The 25,526-nt window shown below is 34.6% G+C and overlaps 1 protein-coding gene across 1 annotated transcript in view; it reads left to right on the forward strand.

The window, feature by feature from the left end:
• klhl24a (kelch-like family member 24a) overlaps positions 1-21,534 on the forward strand; it is a 43,951-nt gene extending 22,417 nt beyond the window's left edge. Inside the window, exons 5-8 of the mRNA XM_056480553.1 lie at positions 133-251; positions 8,199-8,387; positions 14,338-14,526; positions 15,357-21,534. Of these exons, the coding sequence (XP_056336528.1) occupies positions 133-251; positions 8,199-8,387; positions 14,338-14,526; positions 15,357-15,557 (698 nt within the window). The 3' untranslated portion in view covers positions 15,558-21,534. The remainder of the gene's footprint in view (positions 1-132; positions 252-8,198; positions 8,388-14,337; positions 14,527-15,356) is intronic.
• Positions 21,535-25,526: the final 3,992 nt, after the last annotated feature.

The raw sequence follows: 25,526 nt of genomic DNA on the forward strand, positions 1-25,526 counted from the left end.
CCCAATGAGTTGTTTTGCCAGATTCGTCTCACCTTTGGGTATACTTTTATCCCTAAATTACGGTGATGATGGATTACACATAAACACATAGCTTGGTTATGCTGTTGTTGATGTTGCGTTTGTTATTTACAGGTGGACGCATCAACAGCAGTTATGTGTGGATGTATAACTCGCAGCTCAACGTCTGGATCAGAGTGGCCTCTCTAAATAAAGGACGCTGGAGACACAAAATGACTGTCCTGCTTGGGAAGGTGAGTGCGTGCGTGTGCGTGTGCGTGTGCGTGTGTGTGTGTGTGTTTGTGTGTGTGATTTCCAGTCCCAGAGTCCCATTTCCTAAATCAAAAGCACACTTCCTTTTGTGCAGTGTGACTATGGAGAGAGTGGTGCAGGATTTATTGTGCAGCACCTGTGTGTTACACTGGTAAAACATCTAATGTAATAAAAATATTTGTGACTGTTGCTTGGAAATAACACATGACTACTTTTTGATGTCCATTTAAAGCTGAAAAATGACTTTTTTCTCCCTTAATGCATCTATTTTAGGCTTTCCCACCCCTTGTTTGTTCCTTTTGTATTTTCATTATCATAATGAGCTCCGAACTGATTTATTCTCCAGAATTACAAGATGATAAGACCTTTTTCCAGCACAAAACTTTCCGTTATAATCAGTTTAGAGAATGGGTGTAGATGCCATGTGAGATATCCAGGCTTTAATAATAACCAGTGCATGTTTGGGACTGATAATATGATTAGATGTTTACCACTGTAATCAGATGATGCTGTTACTATCTTAGAAATTGTGTTTTGTTTGTCCTGTGGTGAATCTTTAAGCATTTGAATATCCTTGCAAAAAAAATAGAAAATCACTGGCACTGTTTTTTTTTAATGTATTGCTTACAGATATTGTTTTAGTGGTGCATTTAATTATGTTTTGTTAGAGACGCATGCTTTTCATTACGCATGCAGGGGCTTTGACATTCTGCCTGCTTGCGTGTTATATATTACTCTGTGTTCATACACACCCTCTTGAGACTTCTTTTTTTTTCTTAGAATTCTTTTCTTTTCCTGTGTTTGTGTGTGTGTGTCCACCCTCCCATTGCCCATCCTCTCGTTGTTTACAGCCACGTTTTGTTTTTGGATGTCTGTAGTTCTTTAGAAAGAAGAAAATTACTTACTATTTTGGATGGATTACTGCATTAAAATAGAATGGCATCATTTACTTGCCCTAATGTCCAAACCCAAATAAATTTATTTCACACACTAATTGCTTTTAAAAAAAAAGTACTATTTGATTTGTTGATTTAGAAATCAACATTGCTACATCAACATACTAGTCCATACATGTAATACACTACACTGAATTTAACTTTATTTATAAAGTTAATAGGGTATATGTGAAAGTATGCTAAAGGACTTTTAATTTGTCAGTAACCTGGGTTGAGCACTTCAGGTGAACTGCATGCCATTACAAAATCGGCTCGTTTAAGGTCTGTTTTGTTTAAAAATCAGCGATTTCCACTGGCTGAGTGATATCTGATATAAAGTGGGTCTCAGGTTGTACAAGATGCACTGCATTAAATTGCATTTTTCCCCCCCATGTCTTTTAAAATATGAACATTTATTTTACTCCATTATGTTTAATGGAGCTTCTGCACTAGCCTGCCGATTCTGACGGGTGTGTGCAAGTAAACGGCTTTTTGTCTCGTTTTACGCTTAAGCAACTAAATGAATGCCAAAGTCTATTTAACTGATTGTATTAAATTACATTACAAGATCGATGCTGTAAAAGGAACCGTATAAAATGGAAAAAAAGTCACATTAACCGCTCACCGGAAGTTTATCAGTATGGGAAGAAACACTAGCTCCGCATATACCCTATTAGCATTTTTCACTCTGGCAACTTCTATTTACAAGCATGCAAATGTTGGAAAGAAACACAACCTTGTGTATAAAATGTTTTGAATAGGATTCACTTTGACGTTTTAAGTCAAAACTAAAGAAACAAAACAAATAAGGCTTTTACAATGCTTATCAAACATACAAAACAATCATGTCTGATGTGGTAAAGATGCTTATTGCATATTCATACATTAATTTATTGATTCATTCATTTTCCTTTGGCTTAGTCCCTTTGCACATCAGGGGTTGGCACAGCGGAATGAACCGCCAACTTATCCAGCATATGTTTTACACAGCAAATGCCCTTTCAGCTGCAACACAGTACTGGGAAGCATCCATACACTCTCATATGCACACACATACACTACGGCCAATTTAGTTTATTCAATTCACTTGTACCGCATGTCTTTGGACTGTGGGGGAAACCGGAGCACCCAGAGGAAACCCACGCCAACACAGAGAGAACATGCAAACTCCACACAGATATGCCAACTGACCCCGCTGAGACTCGAACCAGAGACCTTTTTGTTGTGAGGCGACAGTGCTAACCACTGAGCCACTGTGTCGCCCCCAACTTCCATTTATAAGCATGCAAATGTTGGAGAGAAACACAACCTTGTACTAAGTGTTTCACATTAAAAGTATTCACTTTGACGTTTTAAATCAGAAACTAAAGATACTAAACAAATGAGGCTTTTATAATGCAACAAAACTCATCAAACATACAAAGCAGTCATGTATGCTGGGGTAAAGACGCTTGCTGCATATGCAAACATCATGTAATAGTTTATTTATTTATTTTATTAAGAAAATTGCTTATAAAGAGTGTAAAGGAGTCAGAACAGCACCAGGTATAATTGCATTGCAAACTAGGATTTGTTGCAAGGAGATACCCGATTCTGACACCTGTATTAAAAGGTGATGGAGCCCCTAGCTTATGTTGCTATGTTTATACAACATAAACATATTTACAAGATACTGTAAAGACCAGATCAATTACAGAACGGTCAAGACTAGTTATATTCACGAAGTCTAAAAACATTCAAAGAGATAATTTATCCAAAAATGAAATGCACTCACTATTTACTCACCCTCAAGTGCTTACAAACATTTATGAGTATCTTTCTTCTGTTGAACACAAATAAAGATATTTGGACAGAGCTAAAAACTGTAACCATTGACTTCCAATACAAGAAAAATAAATATTATGGAAGTCAATTGTTGCAGGTTTCCATTTTTCATTAAATATATTTTGTGTTTTCATATAAGAAAGAAACTGGAGCAAGTAAAAGGATAGTAAATGATGAGAGAATTTTTATTTTTGGGTGAACTGTCTCTTTAAGTGATGCAGAAACTCCCGTTAAGCAAATGGGTTATGGACCCTTAAACAGGGGGGTTCATGGTATGTGTACATTTTAGAACGTGTCATCCCAGAGACAGCTCCCATACCATTATTTTTGAAAGTGCATGCAGTTGCATGAATATTTACAAAACATTGGTGCGCCATGAAGACTGCCAGGTTACTTTCAATCTCTGAAGACAAAAATAGCAACTAAAAAATTAACTGACCAGTGCAAACATTGTCATCTATGGTGTGCACAAAAATATGTCAATTATAATAAAAAATAAATAAATAAATAGTTTATCAAAAAAATAGCTATGCTTTTTCTTTATTAGTTAATTAATACGCCTTTTGTCTGGCTTTCCTTCAAATTTCTGACAAACTGCAGCTCATTTTGGAAAATAAAATGCTCTGTTTGGTTTGATGTACACCAATATTTTGATGGTAGCATTTACATTAATGATTTAAAGGGCACGATCTTACCCCTTTTTTAAGATGTAAGATAAGTCTTTTGTGTCTCCAGAATGTGTCTGTAAAGTTTCAGCTTTATTATAACTTTTAAGAACATTAAAAGGTATAATACATTTATTTATTATTTATTATACTTTTTTATTATTTATTGTACCTTTTTAAGAACATTGGAATCTTTTGCTGTGAACACTATGTAGCCGTTTTTGTTGCCTGTGCCTTTAATGCTGTTTCTCCCAGCCCACCGTTGTTGCGTGCCTATCAGAGTGTGCCTCAATCTCTTTCTGTGTCAGATAAACAGCACAGTGACAGAAATGAAGGAAGCAGATCTCACGTAACATCTGTGAGACATGCTACAGTAAGATCTTTCCCATTGATTATATGATGTATTGATTGTGGGGTTAATTCAAGCCTTTCTGCAATGATGAGTCACACACAATGTCGTTACAATGTTTACGCACACACAGCGCACATGTTTAACGTTGCACTGTTTTTGCACAGCAAATGTGACAGGATAATATCCACTGCTGTATGGATATTCGTTATGTTAATGTACAAAATAAACCTGATTTAACGTCCACAAACCGGGATTGAAGCGTCTTCTTTTATAATTGTACTGACATGCGGCTGTGGTGATGAATTAAATCGATTTCTACCGTCTTTACTTTATTACAAACATGCACTGTTTTAAAAACATGTTAAACTTGTAAAACTCATTCTCGCTCACATTTGTTGATGATTCATGATCACAGAGCGCTGAACAGATCTTTTAATCCCAGTTGCTTTGCGCACGTCCTGTCTTGTTGATATGATTATACACGTTACTACGGAGACATGTTAATACGTGGCTGTCGATCAAATTGGTGGGCGGGGAAACCGCATTCCTACATTGCAGTGGGCCTCAAAATGTAAGGGATTTGGATCTTATTTTATACCTACACACAGTTCTGTCCAAACAGCTAAAAAAACATGATTTTCATCATAGGTGCCCTTTAAATACAGAATACCTGATTTAAGATATTTGAGTGTGAGGTGATGTCCTTGCAACATCTACAAAATATTTCTGTTTTTCTAATTAGTCTATTGCAGGGGTGTCCAAACTCAGTCCTGGAGGGCCGATGTTCTGCAGATTTTAGCTCCAACTTGCCTCAATACACCTGCATGGATGTTTTTAGAAAGCTTAGTAAGAGCTTGATTAGCTAGCCCGGGTGTGACTGATTAGGGTTGGAACTAAACTTTGCAGGACATCGGCCCTCCAGGACTGAGTTTGGACAAACCTGGTCTATTGTATACAAAGCTTTATGACAGAATCTTTTTATTTACTTTTAACTAACTTTAATGGTTAAATGTTTATTCCTTACATCTTCTACTAGATTTGTGCCCTTCACGTCGTCTTTTATGAATTTTTGTTTTGTGTTGTTTAGTTTCATTTGTATGCTCTACTTGTATTTCAGTTTTATGTGAACTTCTAGGCTCTTTTCTGCAGGTTGTGACCCTGAAAAAGTCCCTTTCTCTCTCATTTTAGTAGAAACTCTTTAGTGTTTTGCTGAAATATGATCACCTGCACACATTCAGGATAACGTCACATTTGAAGAATGTGTCTGCCATCTAACATTTTGTTTTTCATTCCATCTACATCTTCAATCCATCATTCTTATCTTGTTTGTGCTGTTCTGTATAAAATAACTCGGAAGTTTAGTGAGCAAAGAGAGCAGGGTTCAAATTCAGGAAAAATTTTGGGCCAAATTTCGAAGTGGATACAATTGGTTACCTTTCTAAAAATAAGTATATGTTTATGGACTTAAGTGAACTAAATGCTGTTTCCGTCATTAAGGACAGGGTGTGAGAGTGTTTAAATTTGTCAGTGTGAATGAGGGAACTTTACCCTCCTAGGTCATAGGTCATTAGTCTGTGTGTGTGTTGGATTTGCACATGATCTTGGGCCTCAGGCAACCGCGATCTGCTTTTGCTCAGTAGAACTGGTTTCCTGTTTAACAGCTTTAATGTGGGTCAATGTCGTTATGTTATCGTGGCTCTTCCACACTTCCTCTGCACTGTCAGTTTGAGCATAAGGCCGCATGTGGAGAGGATATGAAGAGCGTTTGGTTTTGAACGACTTTTTATATTGTCTATAAACACAAGCCATGAGCCAGGGAAGTGGGATTAATCTGTCATGATTTATTGTTGTTGTAATGAAGTCATTTTTATATTATTTCAACAATTAATGAGTATCTTTAGCCCTGTTTTTCTTCATTTATTACTTTTTTAAAGTTTTGGTGAAAATGAAATCGATTTTGCGATGATTCTGAGATATTTGAAATTCATCAATATTCTCTCTTTAGTTGATTCTGAAATGAGTTTTTAACAGTAGATGGTGCTGTATGCTTTACAAACTGCCATACTCTTCTTGCCTCCAATTCCTGACAAATACCACTCAAAGCTAAATTAAGTGTTAATAAAATTCAAAAAGGTGTAAGCGAATTACACTTGTTCTTACACAACTGTTTATCATGAGCATTTGAATGTATGATTAAAAACTAGCCTAGAGTGCTATCTGCTGTAAAAACTCTGAATTGATTGGAGAGATATTAGCGACACATTTTGAAGATCTCAGAATTAACTTTTCACCACAATTTCTTTACCTTTCACGTTGTGTGTATTGGAGGTGTTTGTGAATGTGAAAGGTAGGGCTGGGCGATTTAATCGAAAAGTAATCGAAATTGACATTCAGAACCTACAATCGGTCTAACTTTACCACGGCAATTTTTTGATTACTTTCCCTACCATGTGTGGAGTCATACACTCTGTTAAGGCAGATTTTTACTTCTGCGTCGAGTGCACGCATATGGCGGGTGACTCCAGCAAGCCTGTTGGAGCGAGTGTTTACAAGTGTTGAGTCCCGTGGAGTAGCTCAATATGGATACTTTTGTATTGTGTGTACCTTATGATTAAAGTTGTTGCACGTCCGCCGGTTCCCACCTCTAAATTAGCGAGTTTTAGCTTCCTGTACGTTTCTACATTAAGGTAGCATTCAGGTAATTATTTATTTTTACTTTATAAGAAAAAAAAGTGACTGTTTAAGGCAGTGTGTGTTTTAATTTCAGTTGTTCAACGCTGATGTTCAATAATCATAGGTGGTAGATACTGTGCGTCACTTGGAATATGAGGGCAAAAAATAAAATAAATAAATAAAATAATCGTTCATTAATCGTAATCGAGTAAAAATGTTCAACTAATCGAGATTTAGATTTTAGGCCAAATCATCCAGTCCTAGTGAAAGGTGATTAAGGTGTTAAAGGGTGATAAATGGAATGATTGTCTCTCAAAAGAAGGAACCAATTTTAAACTTCTTTTGAAAAAGTAATTTCTGTCTTATTTCCTGTACAAAGCTCTTTAGGATGTCAGGCTGTAATTTTAGTTCCACCTTTAAACACTGTAAAATGTTGCTGAGGCCTAGAAAAATTCATTGTTTTTGTTCTTTGCTGTGAAAGCAACAAGGCTTGAGAACACGGTTGCAAACTAATTTTAAGAGGAAGTTGCTGAAGGTAGAACAATTTGTTGCTAATAGTTGCTCATATAAAATGTTGCTCATTGTGCGATGACGTCATTACGTAATTGCAACTCAAAACTGAATCTTTCTGTAACATACAAAATAATTAATTTGAGTTTTCTCAAATTGGCTGGCTATTTCAGCAAAAGCATTGTTTGAAAAATGTTTATTTAGGTTTGTTTGAATCTCTCTCTCTCTCTCTCGCTCTATCTATCTATCTATCTATGTATGTATGTATGTATGTATGTATGTATGTATGTATGTATATATATAGTGGGCAACATGGTGGCTCAGTGGTTAGCACTGTCGCCTCACAGCAAGAAGGCCATTAGTTCGAGTCTCGGCCGGGCCAGTTGACATTTCTGTGTGGAGTTTGAATGTGATATGACATGTCTGTTGCTAAGAATTCTTCATGGCTGGTTAGTTGATTAGTGTTTCCTCTGGCACATTTTTCATTTACAATAATGTCTTTTTACAAGTTATTAAAAGTAACCAAATTAAAGTTTAAAATTGCTTAATTTGCTGCTATGAGCTTTTTGGAAAGGGAAAAAACTAAGGTAGTATAGAAAGTTACTAAATCTAGCAACAGATTCGCTAAGTTGGCAACACTGAAAAACTATAAAACTAGAGCTGAAATGAATTTCCCAGATTTCAATGGCAGAACAATCAAACGGACCGTACCATCTGACCAATTTAGAGAGGAGTAAAATCTTGAGAGGGAGGAGTTTAGAGAGACCATATCCTCAAACATTATTTGAAAAAAATGGTTCTCCGTTGTGTATTAGGAAAAGTTAATGTTTTTTTTTTTTTTTGCCCTTGTACACATGTAAACTTTTGTATATAGGAAACTTCTAAAACAAATTTTTTTAATTAGCATAATAGGGGCATCTTGAAATAATGAGTAGTCATCATGCTGTATCTGTGTATGTTTTCATGCAGGTGTATGCAGTTGGAGGTTATGATGGACAGTGTTATCTCAATAACGTGGAGGTGTACGACTCCTTCTCTAATCGCTGGACCGAAGTGGCCCCTTTGAAAGAAGCCGTCTGCTCGCCGGCGGTTACCAGCTGTGCAGGAAAACTTTTCGTCATTGGAGGAGAACCTGATGAAAACAGCTGCTCTAATAAGGTGATTTGAGAAACTGTGCTAAACAAACACACAGTAGAGTTAGATTGAGCTAATCTACATAGCTAGAAAACTTTGATCTTCATCTACTGTAGAAGTATGATGGCAGATTTCCGTTGAGTGCCTTGACTAGGTGTATTTGGTAATTCTTGGTTTTCTTTATGAAAAACAGGCATGGATGAAGTCTTTATCAGATAAACATATTTTGGTGCATTTTTTTTTTTGTCCCTTTATGTGGGCATATTTACCCACATCCATTTCTTCCTCATACTTGTCCATCTTTTACATGCATTACCACACTGATGCCACCTTGAAAAAGCTTGTCACACTCACATCTAAATGATACTGTCAAATTCTTTCTTGTTCAACATGACAAAGGATCAAAAGTTTTACCCAACCTGTCACACGGTCTCCAATCTAAACTGCAGTGATCTTCTTAAAAGGATAGTTTACCCAAAAAGAAACATTTACTCACTCTCAGGTGGTTTCAAACCTTTTCTTTCATCTGTGGAACAGAAAAGAAGATATTCTGAAGAATGTTGGAAACTTGTAACCATTGACTTCCACAATACTATGCAAGTCAATAATTGCAGGTTTGCAACATGTTTCAAAATATCTTCGTTTGCGTTCAACAGACAAGAAACTCTTGTTTGGAACAAGTAAAGGGAGATTAAATGATGACAGAGTGTTGGAAAACCTGTAACCATTGACCTGCATAGTATTTGTTTTTCCTATTATGGAAGCCAGTGGTTACAGTTTTCCAACATTTACAGAATATCTTCTTTTGTGTTCAACAGATGAAAGAAATGGTTTGAAAACTTCTTTTAAGTAGAATAAACTGATTTGCTAGCCTGACTAGCTGAATTGTATATAAAACCTCTATAAAACCAACCAAAAGACCAACCTGAAGGCATGCACACTTGTCATCGTTCAGCAAAATTCACAATTTTGAATCTAAATAGGTCATCATTGCGATTTCTGTAAGGAACCTGTCCAAAAAAGGTACACTTTGGGAAGTGTTGGTGCAGGAAGAATGGATGTATGGTTGTGCCTACGAATTTCAGATGGCAAAATGCAAAATAAACTCACCCACATGACTGATGCGAGCCCCCATTCATAATGAGGATTAATATGTTTTTTTTTACAATTACACTGTAAAACCCAACAGTCAACTTTATCAAATGAAATGAGTGTAGTTAACTTAAAATTTACTGAAAGTAAATTCTACTCATTTGAAAAGAGTTTTGAACTCCGTGTTGAAGGCAATGAGTTAATTAAACACCTCATATTTCAACTTAAATGGAGTAAGTTCACAGTACTCATATAGATTAGTTTTTTTTACTCAAATGGTTTGTAGCAATCGGTTTCCTCAAACACTTTGAGTTCCCTTAACTTATCGGCTTTTACAGTACTCAGCTGGTTTGAGTTCTCTTCATTCATTGGGTCTTACTGTGCTCAAATTGCTTCATTTACTCAAATGAATTAAGTTCACAGTACTCATTAGGATTAGTTTTTGAACTTAAATGGTTTGTTGCTATCAGTTTCCTCAATTGGTTTGAGTTACCTTAACTTTTTGGGTTTTACAGTGCACTTTTGATTCTTCATATACTCATACTTATACTTCTAAACATTCATGTGTCGATGTGAGTTTGAAATCTAGCCAAATTCTGGCTTACTACAGCACTACAGTCTCCAAGCAACACATAAAAGTGCACTGGTTTGTTTGCTTTAAACTAACCTCAGTGTAACAAGGAAAAAAAAATCTGCGAATTTTTTTTTTTTGTAAAACCTATTTGCACTTTTTATGACTACAAGTTTGTTTGGTTCAGATGGTGGTGTTTGATTTTCTTTGAGTTTACTCACCTAAAATGTTGGTAGATTATTTACTTTGGCGTTATGATAGTTCACACAATAAAGCAATTTTTTTTCACTGTTTACTTGCCCTCGAGTTGTTTGAGACATAAATAAGGGGCCAATCACACTGAACGCACTTTTTTTGAATAATTTTTGCTTATGCACCGTGCGCACCTCAAGTTTTAACCGCCTGCTGCGCCATGACTTTTCAAGGCGTAATTTACATCAGGTAGTTGTTTTGTATTTGTAAAGGTGTTGCATGTGCAAATTTTTAAAAAAAAATAATAATCAGCCTTAAACATCCCCTGTGCGCCTGCGGGTATCCTCCCATGTAGGTATGTTATCTTCTCATGGTTCACTTCACAGCATGTGTAAACATCACCAGTGTGCTGTGTTTTTTTTTTGGCATACATTTGCTGTCCTAAACTGACGTGAACTGAAAGACTGAAGGTGATGGCACTAGATGTGCCACGCAGCGTCATGCATTTTAAAATTCTAAGCATACATTCTTTCAGGGTACACACACTGGAGCCGCAAGTCGACGGCTGTCCAGCTACAACTGACACTGTTTATATTTCTTTTGTCCTGGGAGCACTGTACAAATGTGGTGGCGCTACTGACGCATACTCAGGGTCTGTATATGATATCTAGTGTATATATCTATGGCTGTTTCTAGGCCCACACGGAATCTGCGCATGCAGAATTCTGCAGATTTTTAGCCCATCATTGATTCTGTTTATTTACTTGTGTAAATGTGTGTAAATTTATACTTATTCAGTTTTTAAATTAATTTCAGTAATATTATTGACTAATATGAAAATGTTAATATAATTTATTCACAATACACTTTGTAAAATCATATTTTCAGTCTTTTAGTAGATGTATTACATAGAAGACTTGCTTTGTTTACGAAAAAAAGTGGAACTAATTGGATTTGCATCGTAAACATTAAATACAAAGAAGGTATTACTTTTTAGTTCATATATTAAGGTTTTAGTTATCACACTCCCAAAATCATCCCGCATAAATCTGCAGATTTTGTACAAAATTCTGCGCAGAAATGGCAAAAAATGTGCGCAGATTCCGTCTGGCCCTAGCTATTGCCGACCACAGACACTGGGATCAACTTTAAATGTATTTACTGGCTTTCTTCAATCTTTAAAGTGGTTACATTGTTGACTGCAGCATTCTTTTAGCCAACTTGATACTTTTTCAAACTAAATAAACTAAGTCCAACAGGCTTTCTCAAGCCACCACAAGGTTTGTTCTCAAACTTTAACATCTAGTTTTATTCGTTTTATTAAATATCATCAATATTATAAGTTGGGTTGCTTAATAATGTATGGATGACAGCGGCTATGTCCAAATTTTTTTAATAGAATTGACAAGAGCACAGCATTTATTTAAAACCAAAACAAAACGAACAAAAACTAAAGGATGCAAGTGACTGCAAAACTATAAGGGGTTTTGAGGAGTCCTGCTAAACGTGCCTCCTGTATCTCCTGAAACATGGACATCTTTTTGGAACAGAAGGCCTGGTAAATGGCAGATGTGGAGTGATTGTGTGTGTTTTACCAGGTGGTCTATCAACCAGTGGACAGGTGGGTCAGCGTGGTGAGCTTATTGTCCTCATATGCCGTCGCCATCTCAGATAACATCTCACATGGCTTTCTCTCATTGATTCTCCACTGCTCAGATTACTGCATTCTTTACTTGCCATCTGGAGCACAAACTGAAAAAGGGAGAGAAGCATGAAAGGAGCTGATCAAGTTTTGCACTCAAGCTCTTTTGCACAAAATGTTGACTGTTCCTCTGTGGAAGTGCTGTGTTTTTTATATCTGTATGTCATCGACTAGCACAGAGAAAGGTTGTTTGCATTGAAGAGTGCATGTATTAGATTTAGTTTGCTCTCTTTTCTTGTCCTCAGGACCTGTTCTCTGCTTTCAGCTTTTGATATTAGACAGTACACTGATGACTGATGGGTTTACAAAGAGATTTTGAATATGTATTTGATTACCTTAATATGATTTGCAGGCCAAGCTATGTATGTTTTTCTTTTATTAGCCATGAAACTATTATTTCTAAACTATTATTAATACTACTATTATTGTTATTATTATTGACTTACATTTGTTGTTGTTATTTATTAAATCAGTATGAAATCAATATTAATTTTATCAGTAATATCTAAAAAGAAATATAATTTAATAGGTTTAACTGTAAATATTAAATTTTTAAAGAGTTTATAGTTTGCTGTATTTTAAAAACAGCAAAAAGGATTGTCTTTAATATCTGTTATTGTTAACTAAAACTTAATCCAGATAAAGCCAATTAAACTACTTAAAACCCATCATGAAGTCTCATAACAAGAAAGCAATTAAAACTTATAAAACTTGTGCTTTATTTAATATTCTGCATTAATTTGTATTATTTTTTTTCATATGCACTCATTTATTTATTTATTTTTTGTTTCTTTTTCTTTCTCGTTGACTTTCTTTTGCTTTACCTTTATATTTCTTTAAAATTGTCACATTTCTCTTGTTGCAAAAAAGTATTATTTGTATTGCTTGTACTATACTTCCATCTGTTTGTATTTCTATCTGTTGTAATTGCCTGTTGTTATTGCAATAAAAAATAAAAAACAAAGCCAATTAAAATTAAATATACAGTTGAAGTCAGAAATATTTGCCCCCCTTAGAATTTATTTATTTTTTAATATTTCCCAAATGATGTTTAACAGAGCAAGGAAATATTTACAGTATGTCTGATAATATTTTATCTTCTGAAGAAAGTCTTTTTTGTTTTATTTCGGCTAGAATAAAAGCAGTTTTAAATTTTTTAAAATTTATTTTAAGGTCAAAATTATTAGCCCCTTTAGGCTAATTTTTTTTTCGATGGTCTACAGAACAAACCGTCAATATACAATAACTTGCCTATTTGCCCCTAATCTGCATAGTTAACCTAATTAACCTAGTTAAGCTTTTAAATGTCACTTTAAGCTGAATACTAGTATCTTGAAAAATATCTAGTCAAATATTATTTACTGTCATCATGGCAAAGATACAATAAATCAGTTATTGGAAATGAGTTGAAAAAAAAAATCTTCTCTCCGTTGAACAGAAATTGGGGGGGAAATAAACAGGGGGGCTAATAATTCTGACTTCAACTGTGTGTGTATATATAGACACGCCAAACTTACTAAAATAAGAGTACTAAAATGAAAATTAAAAACTTCAAAAAACTTTACTATCAATACCCAATAGGGGTTAGAGAATTTTCTTCAGACACAATAATACATTTACAAATGCATCCAGAAATGGAAATTTCATTTTAAGATCCTATTTAAAAAATAATTGGGAAGCTGTTGGAATAAATGTCTTCTTGTACTTGGCCTTTTTCGCTAAGAGAACTTTATATTGTCTTCCAGATGGAAGTATCTAAAAAGAACCAAGAGGCATATGGGAAGAGTCTTTGTCAATAATAGAGGCTTTCCTTTTTGTCGCTGCAGTAAAAAAAAAAAATCAAAGAAAGGAACAAAATAAAGATTTTTCTTTAAAAATCAAGTACAAATGTCAGAAGCAGATAACATACTAACCCTGATATTAAATTGAAAATATAAAAATTTTAAAATCCTTCAAAATATTAATAGTAAAATACAAATGGTATAAATAGTAAACAGGACAGCACGGTGGCACAGTGGGTAGCGCTGTCACCTCACAGCATGAAGGTCGCTGGTTCGAGCCATGGATGGGTCAGTTGGTGTTTCTGTGTGGAGTTTGCGTGTTCTCCCTGCGTTCGTGTGGGTTTCCTCCGGGTGCTCTGGTTTCCCCCACAGTTCAAGTAGTGTATGTGTTTGAATGAGTGTGTATGGGTGCTTCCCAATGTTTGGTTGAGCTGGAAGGGCATCTGCTGCATAAAACATATGCTGGGTAAGTTGGCGGTTCATTCCGCTGTGGCGACCACTGATTAATAAAGAGACTAAGCCAAAAATAAAAGGAATAAATGAATGAATAAATAAAATGGTTGGGAGTTTTAAAATTAAAACTGCAAATTTTTTTTGAAGTTTCAGCCTCATCATAAAGCTCAAACTCTCTTTCAGGTGCAGTGTTATGACCCAGAGAGCGACAGCTGGCAGCTAAGGGCCTCTGTTCCTTTCACCAAGCCCAATATTTCAGCCGTTTCTCTCAATCACCTCATCTACGTGTGCGGAGGTCTCACCAAATCCATCTACTGCTACGACCCTTCACAGGACCACTGGATGCACGTGGGCCACACGTTCAGCAGACAGGTATCTGAAGCAACCCAAACCCTGATTGAAAACTCAAGTTCTTGTCAGTTATTCATATACAATACAGTGCTGTGCAAAAGTCTTAGGCCTCCACCAGCTTTGGAACCTAATGCTTTTGCACAAATCAATATATATCTGAAAGGTATGGAGCAAGTGCAGGGTCATTAGTTTTGGGTGAACTATACCCAAAACTATATATACAGACACAGACTAAGATTAGCATTAAAAGTATGTGTTTCTTTAGCACCTAGGTTTCTTTAAACTTTTTTTGTTGAGTCTTTTCTGAAATTATATGCTTTAATATTAAGCATAATTCATACTGCCTATAATATTGCCTATACACATTGTATATAATATTTAGGTCTGGACTCTGTGGAGGCCATTTCATGACTGTTTGTTTCATCTGCTGTTTTTTTCTCTCCAAATATAGCAGTGTGTTTGGGATCATTATCATGCTGAAAAATAAAACTATTAGGTGCTTTCTAGTAGCGATTACATGACAAATTAAAACCTCTCTGTACTTTTCAGCATTCACAATCAATTCAGGCAATATTGACAATAGATGTGGCAGATCAAATACAGATCAATTTCAAAACCGAAACTCTAGTATTTTTGATTCATTCTTCCATCTTTCTTTAACTCTTCTTTCATATGTCTTAAACAATTAGACGCATAAAATTAAACTAGAACAAGTATATGCTGGTTGTATTTTAAAAAAGACTATGAGAAGTAATATATAATGTCAATTTATTTTCACTAAAGTGTAACTTGAGGGCCTTTTGCACAGTACTGAACATGCTAATTTTACTTTTACGTCTGTGTGTGTTCAGGAAAGCTGTGGTGTATCAGTTTGTAATGGAAAGATCTACATCCTGGGTGGACGGGGAGAAAATGGCGAAGCTTCCAACAATGTTGTGTGCTATGATCCATCGTCTGGCATCATCACATCTACAGCTGCCATGCCTCGACCCGTCTCCTACCATGGCTGCGTCACCATACACCGCTTCAGTGAGAAACAACACAAACCCTAAAACACACATGCAAACGCCCCAACACGGACCCGTCTGATTTCCTCAACATGCTGAAGCCGTTTAGATTCGTTAACTGAGGCGACAGTTACCTGTTCTTCTGGAATGTGGAAGTGTGTAAACATAAACTTCCACATAACTGAAAGCATTCAGAGAATTTATGAAATGTGATGGAGTAATCGGCAGTCTTGCTGAAAATAAACTCGCTTCCTATACTCTTTCTTTCTTTTTTGGAAGTGCGAATGTTTTTTTTTTTGTTTTTGTTTTTTGCTCATTTGAACTCTTTTTTTATCCATTTATTCATTTATTTTCTTTTCAGCTAAGTCCCTTTATTAATCCAGGGTCGCCACAGCGGAATGAACCGCCAACTTATCCAGCATATGTTTTACGCTGCGGATGCCAGCTGCAACCTATCACTACGAAACACCCATACACTCTCATTCACACACATACACTACAGACAATTTAGCTTACCCAATTCACCTATAGCGCACGTCTTTGTACTTGTGGGGGAAACCGGAGCACCCGGAGGAAACCAACACGGGGGGAACATGCAACTTTTTTATCCATTACTTTGACTATTGTTTTGAGTTGTTTTTGTTGAATTATTCCTAAATTTTGACCGATTGATTTCATGGCATGGAGAATTTAGCAAAGATTTTTTTTATCCAGATTTACTAAAAGCTTGCGTTAACGTTCGTCTTGGGAGATAAAAACTACTGTCAGAATTTATCAACTAAACAGTGAACAAAATAGTCATGAAAATACACTTATTTAATGCGGCCGCCATTTTAAAAAATGAAAGCGAGGCTGTGGTGGGCAGAAATCCGAAAGTATAGCATCAGCACTGTAAACATTGCATCAACATGCTGTGGACTACAAACCTCCAGCTGTTGCAGTGATGTCAAAGTGCAGATATGGTGTAAACATCACTTTTATATCATTAAGTTAAGTTTAATTTAAACAATTAAAGGCATATTGGGCATCAAACTAAATCAGAATCTCTTTAAGAGTAATAAAGCTTAATAAGTGTCCTCCTAGGCTTCAGTTTATGGCAGCAGGTAAGCACCATGGGGACTCTTCCCTGCTTCAGCCTCTGTAACCCGGTGAGCGATAAAACAGTGCAGTCCTCTGTAGCACACCCTCGTGTTGTCTGTAATAGTGTTGTCCCGGTAGTGAAATTTAAAAAACGTCCATTCCCACACTAACATTTAGGCGCTGTAGAGCGCATTCTTAAACACAGCTGATTTGCCACAGTATCCACCAGTGCTCAACAGAAATGACTGTGATTAGCTGTGAAGGTCATCAGTTCACCACTCTTCACCAAGTTCAAACACAAGTACTGGGACATTAGAGCATTTTAAAGCCACGATGATCAGTCGGTGGCTCACTCGTCTGTGTTTGCACTCGGTAAACATTGGTGAAGTGCAGTAAACTGATGACCTTCATGGCCAATAACAATCATTTCTGTTGAGCACTGGTGAATACTATGGCAAATTAGCGGTGTTTAAGAACGCGCTCAACAGCGCTTAAATGTTTGCGGGAATTTTTTTTTTTTACATTTTAGTAGCGATTGGTGCTGAAATTCGGTATCGTGACAAGTCCAATATAGTGAAAGATAGAGTTCATTAACTTGAGTTTGATATGGCATCTAAAATGTGTGTTTGGGGAAAAAAAACATTAGCTTACTAGTGCTTAGCACTAGTTTTCCTTAACTTAGCTGAAAATTAGGTCTAATATCCCTTTTTATTTTCACTATCCATTCAGAACGGACCTTCGGGTCACTCGGAAGGCAGTGAAATTTATAAATTTGTGTCATTTTCTCTTCGCTAATAAGATATACAGCCAGGTACACAACGTTAGCCATTTTAAAAGTGACTCCAGGTGATACTTCCGGGTTTCTTCCCACAGCAGCCTCGATTTCGTTTTTAAAATGGCGGTCGCATGAAATCAGTCTATACATGGACGTAGTTATTTTGTGTGTCTGCATGTACAGTTCATCCATTTTTCAGCCTTTCTCTTACATCCACGAAACTCTGGTCAAACCAAAAGATTGTTCGGACTCAGAATACTATCTATCTGATCAGACTTCCCCCAAAAAATCTCATAGACTTTCATTAGGAATCAGAAAGAGCTTGATTGCCAGGTATGTTTGTGCATACGAGGGATTTGCTTTCGTAACAGAAGTCTCTACAGTGCAAAAGAATAACAGAGACAACTTTCAAACATTAAATTTTAAGGCATTTAACGAACATCCACACAGTTCAGACCTTTATAACTATCTATCATTGACAAAACCTAGGAACGGTACGAAACTAGCGCATGTTAGCAACATGCTAAAACATGATTGTGTGTGCTAGAAGAATCTACCCTTATAAAAATTAGCTTTGGTTATACTGCAAATAAAACCAAAACAAGTAAGGTTATTGTACTTAAACCATGGTAACCCCAAATCAACCGCTTCATTTTGCTACTCTAACATGCTGGCTACAATGCTAATTCATGTTAACAAAACATTAAAAAGGCTAAACATGTTAAAAAGATGCCAATCCATGGTAAAATGCTAAAACACTAGCAATGTTAAAACATAACAAAATGCTAATTCATACTAGTAATGTGATAACCAAAATTACTACTACTTTTATTTTTACTACAAATAAACCAAAACAAGTATGATTACTGTACTTAAACTATAATAACCACAAATCAACCATATCGTTTTGCCACACTAACTTTAGTTTAACCATGGTATTTGTTGTTAAATGGTGAAGAAATGGTAATCAGTGTGCCAAACAAACCATGTTTTCTACACTTTCCTGTTGAAAAAACAGCTTAAACCAGCCTAGGCTGGTTGGCTGGTTTTAGCTGGTTGAATGTCCAGATAAAACCAGCTTGACCAGCCTGGTTTAAGCTGGACATAGCTGGTTTTGGCTGGGCTCCCAGCCTGGTCAAACTGGTTTTACCTGGTCATCTCCCAGCCTGACCAGCTAAGACCAGGCTGGAAATGGCTGAAACTAGCCTGAAATGGCCAAAACCCCTCTAAAACCAAGCTGGTTGACCAGCTTAAACCAGCTAACCTGCTTAGGCTGGTTTAAGCTGTTTTTTTCAGCAGGGTTATTGTAAAACCGTGGTTAATTATCATAAGGGGGGCAATGTTGTAAAAATTGCTAATTCATACTAGCATTGTAAGACAGGCTGGCTACATGCTAATTCATTTTGACAAAACATTGAAAAGGGTAAATGTCTTAAAAATATGCCAATTCATAGAAAAATGCTAAAACGCTAGCAATGTTGAAAGATATCAAAATGCTAATTCATGCTAGTAATGTAGTAACCAATATTATTACTACAAAGAAAACCAAAACAAGTATGATTATTGTACTTAAACTATGATAACCACAAATTCACCATATCATTTTGCCACACTAACCTTAGTTTAAACATGGTATTTGTTGTTAAATGGTGAAGAAATGGTAATGTTTACAAACCATGTTTACTACACTTATTATAAAACCATGGTTAATTTCCATAAGTGGTAAAACATGTTAATGTTTGAAAATGTGCTAATTCATATTAACAAAACATTAAAAATAGTAAACATGTTAATAATACCATGCCAAATCATGTCAAATGGCAAAACACTTGCAATTTTGAAACATAACAAAATACTAATTCATGCTAGTAGTGTGTTATCAAAAATTAGCCTTGGTTTTACTACAGATAAAACCAAAACAGCTTCAGTTTCTGTACTTAAACAATGGTGATCACAAATCAACCATACCGTTTTACCACACTAGCCATAGTTTAACTATTGTATTTGTTGTTCAATTTTGTAGAAATAATCATCAGTGTGCCAAACAAACTATTCTTAATAAACTTATTGGTTAATTATCCAAAGGGTAGCAATGTTGTAAAAATTATTAACATTTGAAAACATGCTAGAAACTTGCCAATTCATACTAGCATTGCTAAACATGCTGGCAACATGCTAATTCATGTTTACAAAATATTAAAAATAGTAAACATGTTAATAATAACATGCCAATCCATGGTAAAATGTTAATACTCTAGCAGTTCATGCTCATAATGTGGTAACCAAAACATGCTAAGAACTTGCTAATTCATACTAGCATTGTTAAACATGCTGGCAACATGCTAATTTATGTTAACAAAACATTAAAAAGGTAAACATGTTAAAAAGATGCTAATTCATGGTAATTGCTAAAACGCTGCAAACATAACAAAATGCTAATTCATGCTAGTAATGTTATAAACCAAAATTAGCCTTGGTTTTACTACAAATAAAACCAAAAGTATGGTTAATGTACTTAAACCATGGTAATTGTAATCATGTTAACAAAACATTAAAAATAGTAAACATGTTAATAATAACATGCCAATCCATGGTAAAATGATAAAACGCTAGCTGTGTTCATGCTAGTAATGTGGTAACTAAAACATGCTAGGAACTTGCTAATTCAAACTAGCATTTTGAAACATGCTGTCAACATGCTAATTCATGTTAACAAAACATTGAAAAGGTAAATATGTTTAAAAAATGCCAATTAAAATGCTAAAACGCTACAAACATAACAAAATGCTAATTCATGCTAGTAATGTGGTAACCAAAACATGCTAGGAACTTGCTAATTCATACTAGCATTGTTAAACATTCTGGCAACATGCTAATTCATGTTAACAAATTAAAAAGGCTAAACCTGTTAAAAAGATGCTAATTTATAGTAAAATGCTACAAAAATAACAAAATCTTAATTCATGCTAGTTATGTGGTAACCAAGCTAGAAATGTTCAAACATGTTGGTAACATGTTAGCATAGTGTTAAATCGTGGTGTGGTATCATTAGAAACATGCTAACGAAATTAAATTTCACGCAAGCTAGTATGTTAAACTTTTTTTGTGCTTTAATGGCCAAATAAGTCTGGTTTTTGATAGACCTTTACTGGATTATTATTGCTTTTGCTTATTCGCAGCTCTGTTTATTTACTATGTTTTGTTGTTGTTTGTTTTTATGGTAGATTGAGCTTCATTTTATACATTGCCAGCAGAAACGCATGCATACATTTTCCATTAATGCTAAGTTATCCTGTTTAGTAAATCTGGCTTTTAGCTTCAGTTTTTGAATGATTTGAATGTGCTATTTACTCTTTCTAAATCAATATATGTTTTTGAGATTATTAAATTTCTAGAAAGCACTTAAATCTACATCAGACATGCTGAACGAAGATTTTTGTAAGCGTTTATATACCAAAGGCTCATAGCAGCAGCTGGAAGCCTTGTGTCCTCACAGTTGGACCGCTCTGATTTTAGACTTTAAAGTCACGTCAGGATTTTTTAGGTTCTTCATGAACTGCAGAGCTGTGAATTTATTTTCTTATTGTGTCTCATTTTGTATTTAAGCATCTCATTATCATTAGTCTGACAGCCAGGACGTGCCTTTTTTAAATCAGAGCCCCAATCATGCACTTGTACATGCTAGCTTTCGTAATATATCTCAATGTAAATACCTTTTACTCTTCTGTTTGGTTTTAGTGTTATCTTTGTTATTATTTTTGGATGTCGTGCGCAGCTGACATGACTCAAGACGAAATCTGAGTCGTTTCATTTCAGCTGCCGGAAAAACTTCTTGCGTGTGTTTTACAAATTAAAATATAAAATTGTTAAGCATTTTGTTTAAGATATTATCTGAATCATAGTATCAGTTTTGTTTTATATACTTCTTCTGAACTTGTCAGGCAGGATATGTACTGCATCTTCATATCTGCCTGCAAAGACAAAGATATACTGTAAGTGTGTCTGTATTTGTGTATATATGTATTTATAAATTTTCTATGTTTTCATGTGCATATGTGATTTGAATTATGACCAGCTGTACCATTTGAAACTTTTTGTAGATGTTACTTCGCCAACATATCATGCATCATAATTTTATGAACAATAAATTACACCAACAGCTTTAAATTGTTTGTTAAATGTGTTTTTATTACTGTTGAATTGAATCTGTTTCTTATGGAGCCAGATCAGTCTTAAAAGTAATAAATTTACAAAATCAAATTTATACAATTCACAACACAATTAACGTTTTAAAAATCCAATTTGTAGGTTCAAACACGATTCAAAAATACACAAATCAAGTTCATAAATTCAAAATATAATTAAAAAATACACAAATCCAATTCATAAATTCAAAACACTATTTAAAAATACACAAATCCAATTCATGAATTCAAAACACGATTCAAAAATAAACAAATCCAATTCATGAATTTAAAACACGATTCAAAAATACACAAATCCAATTCATGAATTTAAAACACGATTCAAAAATACACAAATCCAATTCATGAATTCAAAACACGATTCAAAAATACACAAATCCAATTCATGAATTTAAAACACGATTCAAAAATACACAAATCCAATTCAAAAATTCAAAACCTGATTCAAAAATACACAAATCAAATTCATGAATTTAAAAAACGATTCAAAAATACACAAATCCAATTAATAAATTCAAAACACGATTAAGATACACAAATCCATTTCGTAAATTCAAAACACAATTCAAAAATCCTCAAATCGAATTCTTAAATTCAAAACATGAGTAAAAAATACACATCCAATTCATCAATTCAAAACATGATTCGTAAATGTACAAATCCAATTTGTAAATTCAAAATATGATTCAAAAGTACTCAAATCCAATTCGTAAATTCAAAACGCGATTCAGAAATACACAAATGCAATTCATGATTTCAAAACTATTCGTAAATGCACAAATGCAATTCGTAAATTCAAAACAAGATTTAAAAATGCTCATCCAATTCGTAAATTTAAAACTTGATTTAAACACACAAATGCAATTCGTCAATTCAAAACTCTATTCAGAAATACACAAATCCAATTCGTGAATTCAAAACACAATTCAGAAACGCACAAATCCAATTCATAAATTCAAAACACGATTCAAAAGTACACAAATCTAATTCGTAAATTCAAATCACGATTTAAAAATACACAAATCCAATTAGTGAATTCAAATCACGATTCAAAAATACACAAATCCAATTAGTGAATTCAAAACTCGATTTATGAACACACAAATCAAATTCATAAATTCAAAACAAGATTCAAAAGTATGCTCATCCAATTCGTAAATTTAAAACTTGATTTAAACACACAAATGCAATTCGTCAATTCAAAACTCTATTCAGAAATACACAAATCCAATTCCTGAATTCAAAACACAATTCAAAAGTACACAAATCTAATTAGTAATTCAAAATACGATTCAAAAATGCTCAAAACCAATTCGTAAATTCAAAACACGATTCAAAAATATAAAAATCCAATTCATCAATGATTTTTACTTGTGAATTCACAAATTGTGTTTACAGATTGACCGAATGGATTATGTAAATGGGAATTGTGCTGTGCATGTATGAATTTTTTTTGTAATGTGTTATTTTTGACACTGATCTGGCTCCATAATATGTTGGTTGGACTGGTCATTTTCTTCTGTGTTGATGTTCATTAAGCTTTTTAATAAATATATCCTGGTTTTTGCATTTCATTAACTCAAAACAGTATGCATGCCTAAAAGCAGTTTCACTTTTGTGGAATGAAACTGTAAATGGAGCCTAAAGCATATTTGTAGTGCTCTGTGTTTATCCAGCCCACTTCATTCTTGTGGCTCACGGAAAAACTCATTCCTAAGAGTATTCGTGCAATTCTATGGAAATTCCAAAGAGGAACTTCAAGAAGTATTTGTGCTGTGTTCCTTATATACTTTAGATGAGACTATTCTGAAACAAACATTCACCATTTCAAAGGAAGTTTGTTTCACTATTCTTTATTATTGTGCAAGATTTTCACAGTAAAAATAAGACAACATTTTTACAATTTACAAGAATCATACATACAAATATATGACTTCACCTACTTGAAATTACTAGCATCTATTTTCAGAATCTTGTAGGTTTAGTGAAAGAATGATTGGTTTGCAGTTTGCTGCTGAGTCTGACTATATTATTATTTGTCATTAGAATAAAAACAGTGGTGATATCTTTACTTGAAAGGGAACCTATTATGCAAAAATCACTTTTATAAGGGGCTTAAACACAGTTGTGTGAATATAACAAGCTTCCAATGGTAAAAAAAATACTTCTTTGTTGTTGTTCTGTAAAAACAAGATGCACGTAGTGTAAGAATGGGAGTGTATGGGTGTTTTCCAGAGATGGGTTGCAGCTGGAAGGGCATCCGCTGCGTGGAACATGTGCTGGATGGGTTGGCAGTTCATTCCGCTGTGGCAACCCCTGAATAATAAAGAGAATAAGCCGAAAAGAAAATGAATGGAAATATGAAGTAAGATCATGAGGATATGGAATGTCATGAGTGATTTTATAGACACACTGATATTCCTTTGTGCCATGTAAATACTATAGTGTCATAGCACTGCCACAGTAATATATCATTATAAACATGTATAAAAGAGTTTAAAGCCTTTAATTCTAGATTATAAGATGTTCCTGTTTCACTTTTTGAAATATGCATCTGTGGCAAGCCGAATTAGCATTTAATGATTTAATTTAGCCTAACAGAATAACAAATTCATTTGTAGAGCTCTTCAGTTGCATTCCCACTATACCAAATGAAAATACTATCGTTAATAAATAAATATTGTCAAATATATTTATTACATATTCTTTTTTTATTTGTTAGTGATATCACATTTATCGTGAAGTAGCCGATATTTCAATACATCTCTTGAAAACATTTTTCAGATTAGATTCACATTATTACATGCCTTTATATGCACTTTTAAAAATCTGGACACCTTAGTAAGAAAGTTATAGCGTTCTGTTCTCACTAGTAAGAACTGAATTTGAAAACTCTATAACTCTTACTAATAGGGTGCAACTGCAATGAATAAATCTACCTGCATTTAAAGTTAATTGCCAAACTGGATCTGCCTATGGACTTGGTGTAATTTTGGTGTAAATGTGGTTTTTAGCGCCACCCTTTGGTCAAACTATGGTATAGGATGCCCTCTTTTTTCCACCACATACAGTAGATTAAGGGTGCCCAAACCTTTTCTTATGAAAGTCCAAAAACCAAACTTGATTGAGGCTATTGGGCCAAAGGTAAATATATGTGGGGTAATTTTCCATGGATAATTTCCTAATTTATTTAATAATGTTTAAAAATGACTAGAAAACATTTCTTTATATTAACGTATACAGTGTTATTTTTACATTTTATAATGAACCTATTAAAGTAAAAACAAAACAATCATAAAAAAACAGAATTTAAAACAGAATTACACTAGTTTGTGCCTTTATTTGCTTGCCGATGTCTTCTGCATAGTCCTCTATCATCACATTAAAAATGACAATCCATGTACTATAGTCATTTGCCCCAACCCTTTCAACATACTCACTCTCCTCTCAGATGGGATGGTGGGTCAAATCAAAAGTTACAATGGGCCAACTTTAGCCCGTGGGCCCAACTTTGAGCATCTCTGCAGTAGATCCACCACCAACAAACATTAAAAAATCTATTTTCTTGTATATTCTTGTATTTCTATATATACACAGAGGTGGACTTAGTGATTTGGGGGCCCTAAGCAATTCTAGGGAAGGGGCCCTAGCATTAAAACTCAAAACCCTCTCCTTCTCTCTATATATACGTTTTTTCTCTATAGATTTATGGTTTTACTTTGTAAATAAACTGTATGTTAAAAATATATTTTAAGAACCTTCTTAATGTTAAATTAAATGCAATCAATTTGCAGATAAAAAACAAGCACACAAACCATGTACAGTTAATTATCCATATTTGTGAATTGTGATTTTAATATTTGCATGTGCAGTAAGGGAAGGAACGTTCCACTATTCATGGGGGCCCCCGGTTTGGAAAAGAAGTAATAACGTTAAAATCTTAATGGCTACAGA

The sequence above is a fragment of the Danio aesculapii genome, chromosome 2 (genome assembly GCF_903798145.1).
Source record: "Danio aesculapii chromosome 2, fDanAes4.1, whole genome shotgun sequence".
Taxonomy (NCBI): domain Eukaryota; kingdom Metazoa; phylum Chordata; class Actinopteri; order Cypriniformes; family Danionidae; genus Danio; species Danio aesculapii.